At 33.6% G+C, this 19,604-nt stretch overlaps 1 protein-coding gene across 2 annotated transcripts in view; it reads left to right on the top strand.

Moving 5' to 3' along the window:
* The window catches only part of LOC126885712 (alpha-N-acetylglucosaminidase), a 78,276-nt gene that overhangs the window by 25,757 nt on the left and 32,915 nt on the right, over positions 1-19,604 (top strand). The window contains exons 5-8 of one of the 2 annotated variants that reach the window (XM_050652438.1): positions 7,099-7,260; positions 12,080-12,209; positions 12,266-12,411; positions 13,969-14,053. In XM_050652438.1, coding sequence (XP_050508395.1) covers positions 7,099-7,260; positions 12,080-12,209; positions 12,266-12,411; positions 13,969-14,053 — 523 coding nt within the window. Of the gene's footprint in view, positions 1-7,098; positions 7,261-12,079; positions 12,210-12,265; positions 12,412-13,860; positions 13,946-13,968; positions 14,054-19,604 lie in introns of both variants that reach the window. The other variant, XM_050652439.1, reaches the window with a different exon arrangement.

The following is a 19,604-nucleotide window of genomic DNA, read 5'->3' as shown; positions in this document are numbered from 1 at the left end:
CGTTCACTGTACACTCGTCACCTCATCTGTCATTCTGCCTGGCATAATGACGGAGTAGTTACATTCGCGGTCGGACGGACCGATGGACAGACAGCCTTGGTCTAATTTCTCATCTTTAGTACCATCCTTGGATTATAAGCTTTCATTTGACACCTCATTTGTCATTCTACCTGGTACAGTGACGGAGGAGTTATATTCGCGGTCAGGCACACCGACGGATCAAATTTCTCATCTTTAGTACCATCGTTGGATTATAACCATTCATTCGACACCTCATTTGTCATTCTACCTGGCATATTGACGGAGTAGTTACATTCGCGGTCGGACGGACCGATGGACAGACAGCCTTGGTCAAATTTCTCAACCTTAGTACCATCCTTGGTTATAAGCTTTCATTCGACACCTTATTTGTCATTCGACCTGGTACAGTGACGGAAGACTTATATTCGCGGTCAGGCAGACCAACGGACCAAATTGCTCATCTTTAGTACCATCGTTGGAATATAACCGTTCATTCGACACCCCATTTGTCAATCTACCTGGCATAATGACGGAGTAGTTACATTCTCGGTCGGACGGACCGATGGACAGACAGCCTTGGTCTAATTTCTCATCTTTAGTACCATCTTTGGATTATAAGCTTTCATTCGACACCTCATTTGTCATTCTACCTGGTACAGTGACGGGGGAGTTATATCCGCGGTCAAGCAGACTGACGGACCAAATTGCTCATCTTTAGTACCATTGTTGAATTATAATCGTTCATTCGACACCCCATTTGTCATTAATCCTGGCATAATGACGGAGTCGTTACATTCGCGGTGGGACGTACAGATGAACAGACAGCCTTGGTCAAATTTCTCATCTTTAGTACCATCCTTGGTTATAAGCTTTCACTGGACACCTTATTGGTCATTCTACCTGGTACAGTGACGGAGGAGTTATATTTGCGGTCAGGCAGACAGACGGACCAAATTCGTTGGAATATAACCGTTCATTCGACACCCCATTTGTCAATCTACCTGGCATAATGACGGAGTAGTTACATTCGCGGTGGGACGTACAGATGAACAGACAGCCTTGGTCAAATTTCTCATCTTTAGTACCATCCTTGGTTATAAGCTTTCACTGGACACCTTATTTGTCATTCTACCTGGTACAGTGACGGGGGAGTTATATTCGCGGTCAAGCAGACAGATGGACCAAATTGCTCATCTTTAGTACCATCGTTGGGTTATAACCGTTCATTCGACACCCCATTTGTCAATCTACCTGGCATATTGACGGAGTAGTTACATTCGCGGTCGGACGGACCGATGGACAGACAGCCTTGGTCAAATTTCTCAACCTTAGTACCATCCTTGGTTATAAGCTTTCATTCGACACCTTATTTGTCATTCTACCTGGTACAGTGACGGAAGACTTATATTCGCGGTCAGGCAGACCGATGGACCAAATTGCTCATCTTTAGTACCATCGTTGGAATATAACCGTTCATTCGACACCCCATTTGTCAATCTACCTGGCATAATGACGGAGTAGTTATATTCGCGGTCGGACGGACCGATGAACAGACATCCTTGGTCTAATTTCTCATCTTTAGTACCATCCTTGGATTATAAGCTTTCATTCGACACCTCATTTGTCATTCTACCTGGTACAGTGATGGAGGAGTTATATTCGTGGTCTAGCAGACCGACGGACCAAATTGCTCATCTGTAGTACCATTGTTGGATTATAACCGTTCATTCGACCCCTCATGTGTCATTCTACCTGGCATAATGACGGAGTAGTTATATGCGCGGTCGGACGTACCGACGGACAGACAGTCTAAATTTCTCATCTTTAGTACCATCCTTGGATTATAAGCATTCATTTGACAACTTTATTGGGCAAAAATATTTCTTGGGGATTTTTTGTCCGGGATTTTTTGCGGGGATATTTTGTCAAAAAAAAATTGTGGGGATTATCTGTCCGGGATTTTTTGTGGGGATTATTTGTCCGGGGATTATTTGTGGGGATTATTTGTGAGGATTATTTGTGGGGATTTTTTGTCCGGGGATAATTTGTGGGGATTTTTTGTCCGGGATTATTTGTCCGGGGATTATTTGTCCGGACCCCCTAATAAACTCATATTTGTCAAGTACCGAAATTTCATAAGGAAAGTTTCAAACGGGCCATTACGCTCCTGAATTTTTGATGTTTATTTAATTTTTTTCGTAGCGCCATCTTATACATAATTGCTACATTAACAGAGCTTAGATTCTTACAGATTCCTATACTTTTTGTGTATTAGATGTACAAGATTTACGTTTCACATGCCAATTTCTATTAATTCCAGAAATTTATTTTAAAAGTACACCACGCAAAAAGTACTTTATTAATTCACATTTTTTTAACGTTACATCCTTCCGTTACATATAGGCTAGTGCTAAACGGACTTTTATCATGAAATTCATTTAAATACTTGAGTAATTTAGATATAAACGCTCTTATATTTATTGAGAAAAAAGCAAAACTTTCACATTTTTTTATAAACAATACACAACAGGTAGGGTAGCAAAAATATGGCTGTAATTAGCGAGATATATTGTTAGTAGGTTAAGCATTTTTCGGTATACATATATGCTCTAGATTATGAGTGGTGTACTTTATAAAGGTGATGGGATCGCCTATACTTGTAACATTACCAATGGCCGGCCTTAAAACAATTTATAAGCTTAATAGATTTCTCACAATTAATATAATTATTAGAAGTATTGACTGAAATTGTTGGCATAGTTGCTGTTACGTTACTAATTGCCATTGTATTAACCAAAAATAAATTAAACAAATAAAAAAAATGCAAATACTAGATATGATATATCTTAAAATTTTGAAAATAGCGAAACAGCGTAAATAAAAAAAAATGAAAACAAATACGAAATGAATACAATTCGACTAACCTCAAGTACTTCCGTGAGAAAGTGGCTTTATACCGGAACGGATCGAAAATGTTGCAGCTTCCCAGATCTAGTCGCTTTACACTGGAACGGGTAGAGAACGGGTGAAGAACGTTGCAATTTCCCATATCAAGTGGCCTTACACTGAAACGGGCAGATAACGGGTGTGAGCACGTTTTGTACCTTCCAGATCAAGTGGCCTTATACTGGAACTGGTCGAAATTCTAAACTGTATCTAGCCGGTATGGTAGCCGGGATATTGTTGCTTCTTCTGTGGAAATGCTTTACCGTTTCCAGGGTCGAGTGGCTTTTCACTGAAGCTGGTGGTTTAGAAGATTTCACGAAGTTGCTAGCTGCGCCTCCCCAGAACTTCCTAATTGCTTTGTGGCTTTGCACAACAAGTGGCCTTGTACTTGGAACTCAACTACTAAGTAACTAATTCTCTAATTTCCCAATTAACGATTAAAATCGATAAAAAAAGGCTTTACTTTTTCTAATTGGAAATTTCTACTAACTGCGCCAGTTTTATTCTTTATAAAATGATGTGTGTTCATTGAAGACTTAACTAACGAAACTACTAAAGGAAATGCACAAGTTTTATTTAGATGTTAACAGCTCAGAGTACAAAACGATCCTGAATTCCAAATTAATGAATACAAAATTTCTTAAAACCTCTCACAGTCCTGGCACATATCATTGACACCTCGAAATCATCAGCGTGGGTGTTTCTAATCTCCGCTGTAGTCTAGATATGGGAATAAAAATGCACACAGTGGCGTGCTCGCAATAACATATATTGATGAATGCACTTGTACTTTAAACATTTCTATCCAGGCGGACACTTCAGCCGTTCGGACACAAGAACGCCAAAAAATTGATGGTTTTGAGATGTGGTGTTGTCTACGGATACATAAGCATATACAGATATGCCTACGTTTCCTTTAACCATACAAAAACATTGCTTAACATGATTAATCAAATCGACTGATTCACAAAAAGTCAAATTTTGTTTTTAAAGTTTTTTTATTTGCTCAAGAAATTTAAAATTTAATTTAAATAATCTTTGTTAATTTTTGTTAAAAATAAAAAATAAATTAAATAAATAAACTTTGTAAATCGATGATTATAAAAAAAGCGTAAAACAAAACAAATAATAATAGACTAAGAGCCGCTATAGGTGAAATTTCTTAATCATTTTAGGCACGAAGGGACCCTATAACTTAAATAGTAGAACCTAAAACAAAACGTTTGAACACTGTGCCGTCACTTTTCAGTGGCACATGCGTCTACAGTGGCGCATCAAACTTTCCACTTATGGACGGGATACATAAATTAAAAAATACCCTCCCTCATTACCAGAATTTAATTTTTTTCATTTTTTTAAGTTCTATGTGATTAAGACATAAGATTCATCGTAATTTTAACCCACCACCCCCTTCTCCCTGCCCCCACCATCAAAAACTTTATTTTTCGATTTTTTTTTGGTGGGATGCAATCAATTTTAAAATTTCAAAAAATTCACAAGCATAGTTAAGGCTTTTATAAAACACGTCTATTTTTTATAGACCTGTAGGTTGAGTTTACATAACCTCAAAAACTTAAAATTTTTTTTTTTTTTGGAAAAAAGTATATATAATTTTTTTTTGGGGATAGCTGCAGATCTAATTTTTTCTTAGTCTTGTGTATTTTATCAAACACTATATTTATAACTTTTTTCAGATTTTTCTGTAACGCTGGTCACCTTCAAAAATCCAAAAAATTGTTTTTTAAGGGGGTTTTGGGGGGTTTGAACGTGTTTTTCTGATTTTTAAATATTCTAAAGGACTTAGTTACTTCAAGTTACATATAATCTATAAAAATAAAATTGATTTGATATATTATGAAGTCTATAAAATAGGGAATATCCCCCAAAACCACCCAAAAAACAGTTTTTCGGATTTTTGAAGGTGGGGAGGCTTACGGAAAAATCTGAAAAAAATTAAAAATATAGTGTTTGATAAAACACACAAAATTAAGAAAAAATGAGACCTGCAGCTATTCCTCAAAAAAAGTTATACGCTTTTTTGAGAAAAAAAATTTCTTTTAATTTTTTGAGGTTATGTACACTCTACCTATGGGTCTATAAAAAATAGGCATGTTTTATAAAAGCCTCAGCTATGCGTGTGAATTTTTTGAAATTTTAAAATTGATTGCATCCCACCAAAAAAAAATAAAAACGAAAAATGAAGTTTTTGACGGTGGGGGCAGGGGGAAGGGGGTGGTGGGTTAAAATTACGCTGAATCCTATGTATTAATGACATAGAACTTAAAAAAATAAAAAAAAATTTAATTCTGTTAGTAAGGGAGGGTAACTTTTAATTTATTTATCCCGTCCATAAGTGGAAAGTTTGATGCGCCACTGTCGACGCATGTGCCACTGAAAAGTGACGGCACAGTGTTCAAACGTTTTCTTTTAGGTTCTACTATTTAAGTTATAGGGTCCCATCGTGCCTAAAATGATTAAGAAATTTCACCTATAGCGGCTCTTAGTCTATAAATAAATAATAAAATTACTTTATTCAATTTTAAAAATATTCTTTGAAATTTAAAAATACCAAAAACATATTATTATTATGAAGCTTCGCGCTAGTCCTACCACCTACCACATACTGTACTGCACTTTTTCTGGTATAAAATATCTATATAGTTATTTTTCTACAACCACTATTTAAAGTGCACTTTTCTGCACGGTTTTATGTTAGCAAACTTGATATTTTCTCACAGTATAAGATATTTGACATTAGTGTGCAGAAAAGTGACGTTTCTGTGCCGCAAAGTGACGTTTCTGTGCCGCAAAGTGACGTTTCTGTGCCGCAAAGTTCTTTTCTGCACAGTTGACTACCTCATTCTTAGTAACGTTATATTCTGTTTACATCTGTGGACTACTGCATTCTGAGTAACGTTATATTCTGTTTACATTCGTGGTTAAACTTTAGACAAATATATAACCTATAAGACAATTATTATATTTAACTATAGCATAGAAACTAAATTATGGATGTTACAACTGTTTTATTTTACAATTTTATTCTTATTAAACATTTTATAATTATCAAATAACCAATAAGGATTTAGCAACCTGTGCAAGAGACGTCGAATGAAGTAGGTTTCATAACTGCATAAATATAATGTCAATAATTGTGAATTGTTTAAATTTAAACAAATTAAGGCAGTGCATTAATTTTTTAACTGATTTCTGTGCAATTTATTTAGGTATAAGGAATTTAAATTGATTAGTAGGTATTAATTAAATACAGTTTAAAATTTATCACATAGGTACCTATTATAATTAATCGTCGTTTGGAAATTGTGATTTTTATTTTTAGGAAAAACTGTGCTTGTAGAAAAAGTATAGTGTGAAACACGTGCAGAAAGGTAATTTCTCACTCGTTTGAATTGCGGCACTCGCTTGCGCTCGTACCGCAACTTTTCAAACTCGTGAGAAGTTAGTACCTTTCTGCACTTGTTGCACAATATACTATTTCCTAACAAGTGCAGAAAGTCATACTTTTCCGCACACGACTGCAGTTTGCCGAACGACGCGAAGTGGGAGTTCGGCAAGCAGTCGAGTGCGGAAAAGAGACTTTCTGCAAGAGTTAGGAACAATATTTTTTCTACGAGTCTTTAAAAAATGATCAATTAATTTAATTAATATGAAATTACATACACAAATTAATTATTTGACAAGGTTGTCAAAACCAAACTTTCAATATAATTAGTTAGCATGACGACGATCTTGGTTCCCATGACGATGATTCAAAACGACTATTATTGTCTACCGATTTGACTTTCGAATATTATGTCAAAATAATTTTATTTCATCGAATTGTCGCGTTAATTTCATTAAAACAGGAACACAATAAGATATATTTGAAATAAATTAGTAAATAATATCTAAATATTAGTTTATTGCATGTATTATAATTACTTTAAGGCCATATTAACGTATCTAAATTAACACGCGTGCGGAAAAGTAAAAACCGCGTGCGGAAAAGTAACACGCGTGCGGAAAAGTGAAACTTTCTAAACTAAAATGCGTGCGCGAAAGTAGACATTTTTGCACGCTCGTAGAAAAAATATATTTTAGCATTGAAATTGAATTTCATTTTTTCTGTAGGTTACGTATGGGAAATATGAGAGGATGGGGTGGACCACTGTCTGCATCATGGCACGAGAGGTCAATATTGTTGCAGAAAAAAATCTTGGAACGAATGAGAAGTTTGGGAATCATTCCAGTATTGCCAGCTTTTGCTGGACATTTACCAAGAGCCGTTACAAGGTAAGTTTGACGCAAACTTTTTCTTTTTCCCAGCCCATGTTTGCCTATTATGTCTCGAATCTGCCTTTTCCCCCATTTTGGCGTTGAAGTCACACATTACTATATTTATGTCTCGTTTCTTGTGCACCACGCATTATTTTCTTCTATTTTTTGGTAAAATTCTTTTATTATTTTCTCTTCACTTTTATTCTCTGTTGGTGCGTAAACTTGTAAGAGGTTAACGTTAATGGGATGATGTCTTAGCTGTAAGGCAGCACATCTTGCGGAGTATAGGACGAAATTATTCACATATATGTTTATCGATTCATCTATTATAATAGCAACACTGATTTGGTTCCTGTTTGTCGTTTCCCGAGTAATACATTCCTGGTTCTTCTGTTCTAGTTATTTCATTTCCAGGCCATCTATTTTCACACCTACCTAACACATTCATCTTAAATTTTTTCATTTATTTAATCACGTTTCTCAATTCTCAGCCTGATATAGTGTTCGTATATTCTATGGCGCTAGTTTATTAATTTTTCTTTTTGGACCAGTCGCATAGTTTTTGCACTAGGCCTGAATCCCTACTAGACCAGGGCGCATCTGTAAAAATATTAGTACATTGGATGTTGAGAGGTGACTCATGTTTTTTTGTAGAAATTGCTTGAAAATAACTCATATAATATTATATAAGTTTTCCTCCCACTCAAATAGGTCCGGAACATTGTTTAAATAATCAAAATGTCAAAAAATGAAGGAAAAATTCGATTTTTTTCTTCGTTTTTTGATTATAACGTTAAAAGTATTCATTTCCGAGAAAAATTGTACTAACATAAAAGTTGTGTAATTAAATTTCCTACAATATAGGTTTAGTTAAAAATTTTTAAAATTGTCACCCTTCTTGCAAAATAGCAATAATTGCGAAAAAACCATAAAAAAACAAGTATTCGAATTTTACGTTTTTCAACCATTTATGCTACACGTAGGACTTTCATATTACACCCGGAATAACTTTATGATATAATAAAACAATACTCTAAATTTCATTAAGATCGGTTTAATAGATTTTGCAAAATAAATTTTGTAATCCAGCTTTCGCAAAAAAAATTTATTTTTTCAAAAGGTTGCAGGACTGAAAATAAAGCACACAGCAAGTTAACCCTTATCCGAGCAGCACATTTTACTTACGTAACCGGGCAACTCGGGTCCGTTGGGCCCACCACTGTTCGTGAATGTACTATTCATATTTACCCATATATTTCTAATATTATTTTTTCATTTTTTACTAAAGTTATATTTAAATTGTCCAGATTAATAAAAGGTGCTACTATAGTATGCGGTATACCTTGAGGGCACGATCTACCTGAAGGATTTGCTATATTTTCATGCCATAATTGTCTGGCTTTGAAGGCATATACTGCTTGAAAGGACACCTACGTCGATACGTTACAAGTTGCTTATCTACCGTTATGTTTTTTTCTGGTAAATAGTATTTCTGAAAGTATTGTTTGACTTGATTCCACACATGGAATGCTGCTAATTTGTCGTTCCTTCTTCGTTCAGACCTCGTGTCTTTATGGTCAAATCGAACAAATCTTGGCAAGTTTTTGAATCGTTTTAACCCCATGGTACCTTTAAATATAGTAGGTCCATAAAATTTACTGCAAAAGTTAAAAGTATATCTACATTATGGATGTTGGCACTCAGTTGCCCTGCAGATAGTAGTAGTCCAATAAAGGCATATGCCTCTGTAGAGTCGCAATATTTCCAGTTCTCTATCCCCAGGACTTTTTCGGCTTCTTCATTTGTACACTTCACTATTTCGTTCACAATTTTTTCGTCCACAAACAAACAAAAGGAATCAGCAGGATCATCTACACTTTGACCAGGGGCTAACATTACTTTGTGCGTTTTGCATTTTATTATGTCGCAAGATCGCATACGTCCTGTCGGTTGTGGTTGACTCTTCCAGCTAATTCCATCCTTAGTTTCAAAAATTACACATTCTGAAATCTAGGCACTTGTAGCTACACATTCTTCTTCATTATTACTCAATACTACTTGTTGATCATCCTCTTCACTTGCTTCCAAAAAATGATCTTGAATTTCAGAGTCACTTTCAATGCCACCTACTTCAGGAGATTTTTTATCAACGAAATCCCATAAATTATTAGCAATATCTTGCAGTTCTGCAGCTGATAATGGTTTTCGGGACATTTTATTTGCACTATCTACCTTCACTGTAGTTAAATATAATTTTAGGAGCTTAGTTGTCGACACTAACATCGATATCAATCGATTGATAGCAGATGAATTATTTATTTCAAAATATGTATCGGTACCTACCTGACAATATTATTGCATTCCAACAATGATTATCAGTTTTTAAAATTCATTTGGAATAGATATAACACCTATTGTAAGCATCTCTTTGATATTCACATCAAAGAGATGTTTACAAACATTGTTTGTTACAGGTTTAGACTTTATTATTGGATTTCCGGAATCATAAAAAACGTTTAGATAATCCACGAAAACATTACCTGACTGCCAGATTAACTTCTGTAACAAATATTTAGACTTTAGGTATTTATACAAATAGGGTCCGACGGGCCTGTGTTTCCCCTTTACGTGACAAAATTCTTTCGACGCAATAATTTCAAAAATGGTAGTGAATATTTTGAATAGCTCATGACTATGTTGAAGGAAACATACTTCTAAACAAATTCAGTGATGCATAAAATTCAATAAAATTTTTTTATCAGTTTATGATAAAAGAATTGGCGTCTCGGGCCTGTTGGACCCAGCTTGCCCGGATAAGGGTTAAGTATTTTTTACATGTAGAAGAATGCTGTACTTTTCATTTGCAATTTGCAAAATTAAAAATCGGTTAACTGCCACGACGTCAAGAATTTTTTTAAATAAACATTAATTTTTGGTGCTACGCGCAGGACAGCGGATACGTTTGCTCTGATTGGGCATTCCAATGACCTTTGATAATGATTGATAAATTTTAATTTTTATTACATTTCGATATAAATAAATAAATTTGTTTATTGCAAAATAAAAACACATTCTCTGTCCTTTGAAAAAACACTTTTTCTAGAAAGAACTTTCTCTGTTCATATATTTTAATTTAGAGAATAAAAGTTTATTATTTTTTAACATATGTAATTGTTTAAACAATATTTCACAAACAATAATCAAACATGTTTGATTTTTGTGGAATTAAAAGATTAAAATACAACAAAATATAGAGCAAGAAAATAATATATTAGATAAAGATTGGAAGAAGTTTTGGTGGAAATCAACTTGTGTGAATCGAACACCGCTGTCTTGCGCATAGCACCAAAAATTAATGTTTATTTAAAAAAATTCCTGACACCGTGGTAGATAATCGATTATAATTTTGCAAATTGCAAATGAAAGGTACAGTATTCTTCTAAATGTAAAAAAGTTCAACTTGCTATCTGCTTTTTTTTCAGTTCGGTAACATTTTGAAAAAATGAATTTTTTTTTGCGAAAGGTGAATTGCAAAATTTATTTTGCAAAATCTATTGAACCGATCTTAATGAAATTTACAATTTTGTTTTATTATATCATAAAGTTTTTCTGGGTAAAATACGAAGGTTTTAAGTGTAGCTTAAATGGTTGAAAAATGTAAAATGCGAATACTTTTTTTTATGGTTTTTTCGCAATTATTGTTATTTTGCAACAAGGGTGAAAATTTTTAAAGTTTTTAACCAATCTTATATTGTAGGAAATTTAATTACGCAATTTTAATGTTAGTGCAACTTTTCTCGACAGCGAATACTTTTAAAGTTATAATCAAAAAACGAAGAGAAAAATCGAATTTTTCCTTAATTTTTTGATATTTTGATTATTTAAACAATGTTCCGAGTCTTTTTGAGTAGGAAGATAACTCAAGTATTATTATGAGTTAATTTCAAGCAATGTTTGCAAAAAATATGAGTCACCTCTCAACGTCCATCTGAAAACAGGTGCGACTTAAGCCAAGCGTCCACAGACCCGCATCGTACGCATCGTACGCAACGGATTTTAGTTTGACAATCGATAATGCGATCCGTACGATGCGGATCAGTGGACGCGGTTACATAAGTTTCTGTACAAGGCAAACTAAAATCCGTTGCGTACGATGCGTCCGATGCGGGTCTGTGGACGCTTGCCTTTGGACTATACTTAACGTGGCCAGTTTCACATTTCTCAGTATCAAGCCCGGAAACTTGAAAGCGCATTTCTAGTCTGATCGCATAGTATCTGAGGTTCATTTATTTAGACTCCCATGACGGTCTTTTTGGTAATAATAATGCAGTGGATTCCCCTGCTCTTCTACATTGTAGTATAGGAGCAAGTTAAACTCGCTCTACCTCATAATGGAAAAAGCCAAGCCGGTCCATGATCGATTTCTGTAACTTAGTACTGATTCAAAATGCTTCTACCCTTTTTCAGAAATATTTATGAACCTTGAAAGGTTCCATTTAATTCTCTTTAATTCCTCTTCTTATTATGTTAGTATTCCATCTTTTAATAGAATTTTTGATACCGTTCTTATATTGTATGGTGACATAGTGGTAGACATCTATGGTTGCGTGGTTGTCTTCTGTTCTGTGGCAGACGTGAATTTTTACCTCCCGCAGAATCCATGAGATTATGAGATAGACCTTTTTCAAGTTGGTTTAAAAAAATTGTATACACATTAACCAAAACCGTCTTCTGGCATTCTGAAAAAATGGTACATCTTTGTCAAAAGTTGTTTTGTTCTGTTCTTTAATCAAAGAGAGGTTTATGTGACAAATTTAAATTAGAGAATTTTTAGAATTTACCCCAATGTGAATGTCACTAAAATGGAGACATGGAACAGTTTCAATGACTCCTACTGCTGTCCATATTTCCTCGATCCTACTGAAGAACTTTTCAAAGTAATAGGAAAGCTTTTTATAGAGGAGGTACGTTAAAAGAAAGCTTTCCGTTTTTCATTGTATAATATATTTGCATGTTTTAGCAAACAAAAGAATTTGGTACGGACCACATCTATAACTGTGATAGTTTCAACGAAAATGATCCTACAACAACTAATACAACGTACATAGGAAATGTCGGGAAAAGTATTTATGCAGCTATGACTGCAGCAGATCCTGATGCTATTTGGTGAGTATTGAGAAATATCCACAAACAGAAAACTATTATTTTATTATTCAATAACCTTAAAGTGGAAGTTATCAGAAGAAGTAGAAAGGTTTTATAAAGAACTATACACCTCAAAGAAAGACGCAATACAATAGAAGCGGTTAATGATTATATATATATATATATATATATATATTTGGGACAGTTGATAAAAATAAATAAGGAAAACCAAACAGCGGAGGTAAAAAGAAGGGTCAGATTAGCCTGGGCAGGATTTGGAAAATTAAAATGGGTCCTAAAGAATAAAAAAATACAACAATACTTAAAAACAAGAGTGTTTGAGCAGTGCATACTCCCAATTCTCACATACGCATGCCAAACATGGACCTTGACCAAGGCAAACATGGATAAAATAATGAAGACACAAAGAGCCATGGAGAGAGCAATGTTACGAGTAAAATTGACAGACCAAAAGCAAAACAACTGGGTCAGAAATAGAACAAAAGTCAAAGACGCAGGCCAACATATAGCCAGGCTAAAATGGAGCTTCGCAGGTCATAACGCTAGACAAACGGACAATAGGCGGAATAGCACGATACAACAATGGAGACCATGGACAGGAAAGAGAGCAAGAGGACGACCCCAGATGAGATTGGGAGACGACATTAAAAAGATAGGAGGCACGCACTGGAAACAGAAAGCACTAAACAGAAGCGAATGGAGGAAACTGGGGGAAGCCTATGTTTGGAAGAACCTTAATGGTATTGATAATGGTGCACTCTCTCGCAGACTCGCACTCTATTGAACGGCCGCCTCAACACGAGCTTAGCGCTCATTGTTAATAGTTAAAAATATCAGCATTGTAATAAACTAATGACAGAAATTTCTTCAGAATCTTGTAGGGGGGTTTTAAACTTTGATTTAGTCACAGTTTCATAATAATAATTTTTAACTGAGTTATTAAGTCTTGAAAATGGCCATCGTCGCGTTTTTCAAATTTTAAATCGCGTATAACTCGACAACAATCAATTTTTGGAGAATCATCACAAAAGACCTTTTTTGATCAGAATGACCCAAAAAATCTAAAAAAAATTTGTCCGAAGTGAAAAAATTGTTTTTTTGAATTTGTTTTAAAAAATTGTTTAAACAATTTTCCGACCGCGGTACCGCCTGGAACGTTGTGGATTTGTTATAAGGACCTCTTATTGAGTAAGTTTGTACAAAAAAAGAATCTGAATAATTTACCTAACGTGCGCGAGCATACAGCCTGGACTACAAAGAAATACTTTTGATCCAAAAAAATATTACAAAATGTTGCATTTTTTTTGTCATCAGTATACATTGATTTAAACTTTTAACTGATCGACAAAAATAGATGTATTGAATTATTCGTAGACTAATAATTATATTAAAACAACATACTTATAATATACGGAGTTATAAGTTACAAAACGTTTTAATTTGCTGCAGGCTGATGCAAGGATGGCTATTCGTCCACTCATTCTTCTTTTGGACTCGACCAAGAGCAAAAGCGCTCTTGACTTCAGTTCCAAAAGTAAGTGAAATATTTTTTTGTAGGGTTATGCAAGGGTGGCTATTTTACAACAACGAGTATTGGCATAATTTGGATCGAGCCAAAGCTTTGATTACCAGTGTACCAACGGTATGTCAAAATCATTTTTCTAAATTTTTTATTGTGGTGCTGTCTTGGGATAAACAAATTAGGATATCTTCGCAAAAAATACAGGGTGATTGATTAGTGGGGTAAAGCTCAATAGATCCGCTATAGTAATAGATAGCAATAAAAGTTAATAACAAAAATTTTAGCCAACTTTGAGCTTCACATTACAAAATTAGTTAGAATGTTACAGGGTGTTCGATAACACAGTGGCAGACCAATCTTATTTTTTTTTAATGGAATACCCTATATTTTATTTTATATTCAAAATCCTGTTAACTTCTCTATCACAAAAATATAAAGGTTTGTTATGTTATACAGGGTATTTACAAAGTTATAACTAATTTTATATGAAAATCGTAACAAGTTCAACTCCGTGTATAAATAAAAATAAGCACAACAGCAATGGTTTATTTTTGCCATATTTTTTATTTGTTGTTAAAATTTTCAAAAATTATTGACATTGCTAATTTTCTTTATATTAAATACAGCTTGAGTCAAAAGGCAAGTACATCAAGTATATCACTCTTGGAAAGTACCATTACCGTACTTTAATTTTTGTATAACATTCCCTATGTCCAAATTTATTAGTTTTCGAGATATTTTCATTGTTCAGAGCAAATAGGTGTATAAATTTTTCCAAAGTTTAAGTAAGCCATGACTGAATTGACAATTGACGATTACTGATTATCAATCCGGTAATCAGTGTAACAATGTAGCAAACAAAGAAAGAATAGTAATTCATTAGTGATACATTTTACAAAAAAAAACACAACCACAACGCAACATTTTTGAAACAATTAAAAATTACTTTTGTATGTAAATGTATCAAATAGAGAAAGAGAAATAATTTATTAGCAATAAATTTACAAAAAAACACACAAAGACAAAATACAACATTTTGTGAAGACAATTAAACACTACTTTTGTATGTAAATGTAACAATGTAACAAATAAAGAACGAAAAATAATTTATCTGTAATACATTTTCCAAAAGAAAACATGTTTGAAAAAATTAAAAGCTACTTTTAATAAAATATTTTTAATATTTAATTACATAAGGTGTTCAAAATTACCTAACACATTTGTGCACGCCTAAAACGATCATTGAATGAGCTACTTACACTACGAAGCATTTGTAAATTAACACATCGAAATACACTTTATATTCTATTTCTCATCTTATCCCTTGTTATTGGAGGTATTTTATAAACTTGATTATTAACGTAACGTAACCCCAAAAAAATCAGTCCAGTTTATTAAATTCTGGTGGCCACGCTACTGGTCCATTGAAAAATGAAAATATCTCGAAAACTAATAAATTTAGATATAGGGAATGTTATCCAAAAATTAAAGTACGGTAATGGTACTTTTCAATAGTGATATAAAATACAGGGTGTTCCATTTAAAATTACTGAGAAAATAATGTACTTTTCGATGTAAAAGATAACGCATTTCGATCTTTTCGGCGAATAAACAATTATTTTGTTATTGACAAAATAAGAACTCATTTTGAGTAATCGCGACTAGTCTCATACAGCAAGTTTGTAGTCCTTTTGAAACCACTTGGAATGACATGAAATTTGGATACGCACGTAGCTAACATGTCAAAAAAAAACAAGTGATATTTTGCCGATGTGCGGCCGATGTGTGTTTTTACCCGTTTCGGAGGTGAAAAAAGAAACCTTTAAAATAAGTTCGGAAATGGATAAACTGATTAATTCTAAGCAACTTTTGTTCTATAGAGATTTTTCACTAAGTCAATACTTTTCGAGTTATTTGCGAGTGAATATGTTCATTTTTTAACAAAAAAACCAAATAACTCGAAAAGCATCGACTTAGTGAAAAACTCTATAGAATAAAAGTTGCTTAGAATTAATCAGTTTATCCAATTCCCGACTTATTTTAAAGTTTTCTTTTTTTCACCCCCGAAACGGGGTGAAACTCACCCCCAGGGTAAAAACACACATCGGCACAATATCATTTTTTTTGACATGTTAGCTACGTGAATGCCAAATTTCATGTCATTCCAAGTGGTTTTTTAAAATTTAGAGCAAAAACCGTAAGTAAACGTCCTGTAAACCGTTATTTTTGATAATAATTATTAATAATTCATTAATAATAAAGTCGGAACGTTGTTTAAGCTATCACGACCAGTGAAAATCGATTTAGCATATAAAAATACTATGAAAAAGACTACAAACTTGCTGTAGATAACGCATTTTGAGTTTTTCGGCGAATAAACAATTATTTTGTTATTAACAAAATAAGAACACATTTTGAGTAATCGCGACTAGTCGCATTCGATTCAGCGACCAAAAATACACCAGAAAAGACCTTAACACTATCAATTTATTTACAGGGCTTCTAATAATTACTGAAAACACCTAATTTTACCATAATTTGTTAATAACAATTAAACGCACCACATTTGCGCTTCCAGGACACTTCCATTGTATTCAGCGACCCAAAAAACCTATAATACCACCATCAAATCGCGGCGAACTAAAAGTGTCTACGGGACCCCCTATGTTGTAGGGCAGGGGGTCCTAGACTAACGGGATCTATATTATTCGAAGTGCACTTGTTGGTGGTGGATCAGTGTGAATGAGGGGAGAATACGTTTGGATAGCCGCAATTATTTTAATCATGACTTTTATTGGAGCAATATACTGAAGATTAGTTTTTATCGATGGCAATACTCGTTGAAAATTTAATTACACTTATGTCACCTCACACGAATCAGTTTCTTATCTGTTTGTTAATTTTTAAATTTCAATATTTATCACTTTTTATTATCAATCATGTTGATCTACCGAAGAAGTAATTTATGTTTCATGTACATATTACATACAGTTTTTATATTATCAATAAATAATATTTGTCAATACAGAGATGTATTCTATAAGAAAAACTTTATATAAATATTTTTATTAGAAAACATCTGGGGAAATTTTGTGGAACTATAGCAAATCTTTATACTAAATTTACAGTAGAAATAAACAAACGGACACGTTAAATTCTACTAGGAGCAATCCCGAATCATAATTTACAATGTATAGACTTTGGAAATCATGATTTGGGATTTACAATGTTATAGTATACATTGTAAATTATGATTCAGGAGTGCTCCTAGTAACATTTAGCGTGTCTTGGTTTGTTTATTTTTACTGCATCTTGATTGTAAATTTAGTATAGTTTCTAAATTTTGGCATGAGCTGTATAATTTTCTTCTTCGCATTTGTTTAGTTCTGTTCTGAGCTCTTTTTTAAAAACGCAGGATTTCACGTGCACCTTTTAAAAATCTTTCTAGTCTTTTACCCAATGCTCGCAGTGTGTTTGGTTCCTAAGTTTTAGTATTAATCTTGCAAAAATTGATTCTGTGCTATCTCCCATCTCAATATATCCTGTACTCGTATTTCGTCAACAATATTCTGGCTCTTGATTTTGTTTGTGTTGTAAGGGTGTAAGGGTCATTCTTTTATTAAGTCTTTCTCTTGTCTAGAAATACGTATACCTACCTACTTGTACATTCTAAAATAACCGCAAGAATATCGTCAGCAAAAAAAATTGCAAATTTCTTTAAAATTTGAAGAATTCTCACTTGGATTACTTTTTAGTCCATAACGGTATTACGATATTATGTTTTAAACTGTGGATTGCTTTAAGATGTAAGAAGGCACCATTCTGCCTCGTGCCGTTGCCCATAATGAAGCCTGGAGAATAATTATTTTTAAACTATTTGAAGAGTACAAGGGAAAAACAAGGAATGTCACTTTTATACAAATTGGGATAAACACCAATAAAGGTTTAATTCTTATGATATCTAAAAACTACTTAGGAGATTCTTAGTAGAATTCTAGCAATTATTAGTCTATAATCTTAATATAATATTATTCCATATTAACTTATTAATTTAATAATGCACCAAAAAACTACTAACATTAATTATTTTTGTCCAGTGGCGTACGGACAATCCTGGTCCTTCGCCTGGATACAAATTCTTAAAAAATTTATATAGACTGATCTTTCTGATTATTGTTCTGAATCGATAGTCTAGTCCAGTGATACTCAACCTGCGGCCCGCGGGCCGCATGCGGCCCTCTAGCGTTTTTATGCGGCCCGAAGGCTAACTTAAGAGCATTGTGATCAAACCATTTGTCAAATTTCACGTGTTTTTTCAAATTATTTGATAGTGTGCCGATGTGTTTAAGGCGTGTTTGGGAGTGAGGCAGACAATTTAATGACTTTAATTTTAGATTATATGTATTTCAATTTTTCAGAACTCTAATTAAAAAGCAAGGTATTATTAACTTTTAATAATAAATTATTGAAGTTAATGAACAAATACTCACTTTAAAAATAATCAATACTTATTTACTACATTGCAACGACCCATTTAATAATCACAAGAAAAATTCAGGTCCGGATTAACAAAAAAATTTTTAAATAATTGTTACCTTGAATAAACGCCTTGTATATTAAAATTTTCAAAATTCGTCTGTACATTTGAAAAGAGCACAAAAACTAAGTTTAATTGCTCGCTTCAACTTTTTGCGCAGACAATTTAATGACAGTTTTAAAATTATATCGAAATTTTTGTTTTGAAAGTTCGAGTTCTTAAAAATTTCGACATATATTCCAAATTAATGTTATTGAATTGTCTGTGCAAAAAATGGAAGCTCCATTAAAACTCTTTTCAAATGTGCAAACGGGTTTCGAGAATTTCAATAGACAGGATGTTGTTTCAAGGTCACAATGGATTTATAATTTTGTTTAATCCGGACCTGGATTTTTCTTGTGATTAGTAGTTGGGTGGTTTGGTTTCTAAATGTGACATATTATGTGTACCAAATATCAAAAAATATAAAAGGTGGTTCTAAAGTTATGGGTCCAGAAAGAAATGGGCAAAATCGATAAAACACCCTGTAACTCGGTTATAAAGTCGGTGGAGCAATTAATTTAGTATATCTAGAACCGCCTGATTTACCTCTATTCACCATTCAAGTATTTCCGTTTCCCAATGAAACACTCTTAATACTACTTCATCTTGATTGCGGCCCGCAAGCTGTGACAATATCTACTATGTGGCCCAGGAAAGAAAAAGGTCGAGTATCGCTGGTCTAGTCGATAGTACTCAGTTTTTGCTACCACATGGCGAGAACAGCCAAAATTCATGAAAAAGTGACATTCCTTGTTTTCCCCTGTACTCTTCATTTGTCCTCTGCTCTGGTGTGTTATTTGTATAATTGTATGTGAATGTGACCTCAGTTTTATGATGAGGAAACTGGAACAGGAATATACAAGGAATTGAATGGAAATAAACCTAAAACTGAATAGCTAACTGAAATAAAGAAAACTGAATACCTAACAACGGAGAATACAGAAATAAAACAACTGGAAATAGACCAAGGTAAACAAATCGGAGGAACAGATAAGTATTTAGGTTTTATAATATCAAACAAAGGAACAACTGAATAAGATATAAAAATAAAAAATAGACTGGGACAAACAAGAGACTTCATACGAAAATTGA

The sequence above is a fragment of the Diabrotica virgifera genome, chromosome 5 (genome assembly GCF_917563875.1).
Source record: "Diabrotica virgifera virgifera chromosome 5, PGI_DIABVI_V3a".
NCBI classification, from domain to species: domain Eukaryota; kingdom Metazoa; phylum Arthropoda; class Insecta; order Coleoptera; family Chrysomelidae; genus Diabrotica; species Diabrotica virgifera.
The sequence above is the reverse complement of the archived record's forward strand: the minus strand, read 5'-3'. Positions and strand labels throughout refer to the sequence as shown.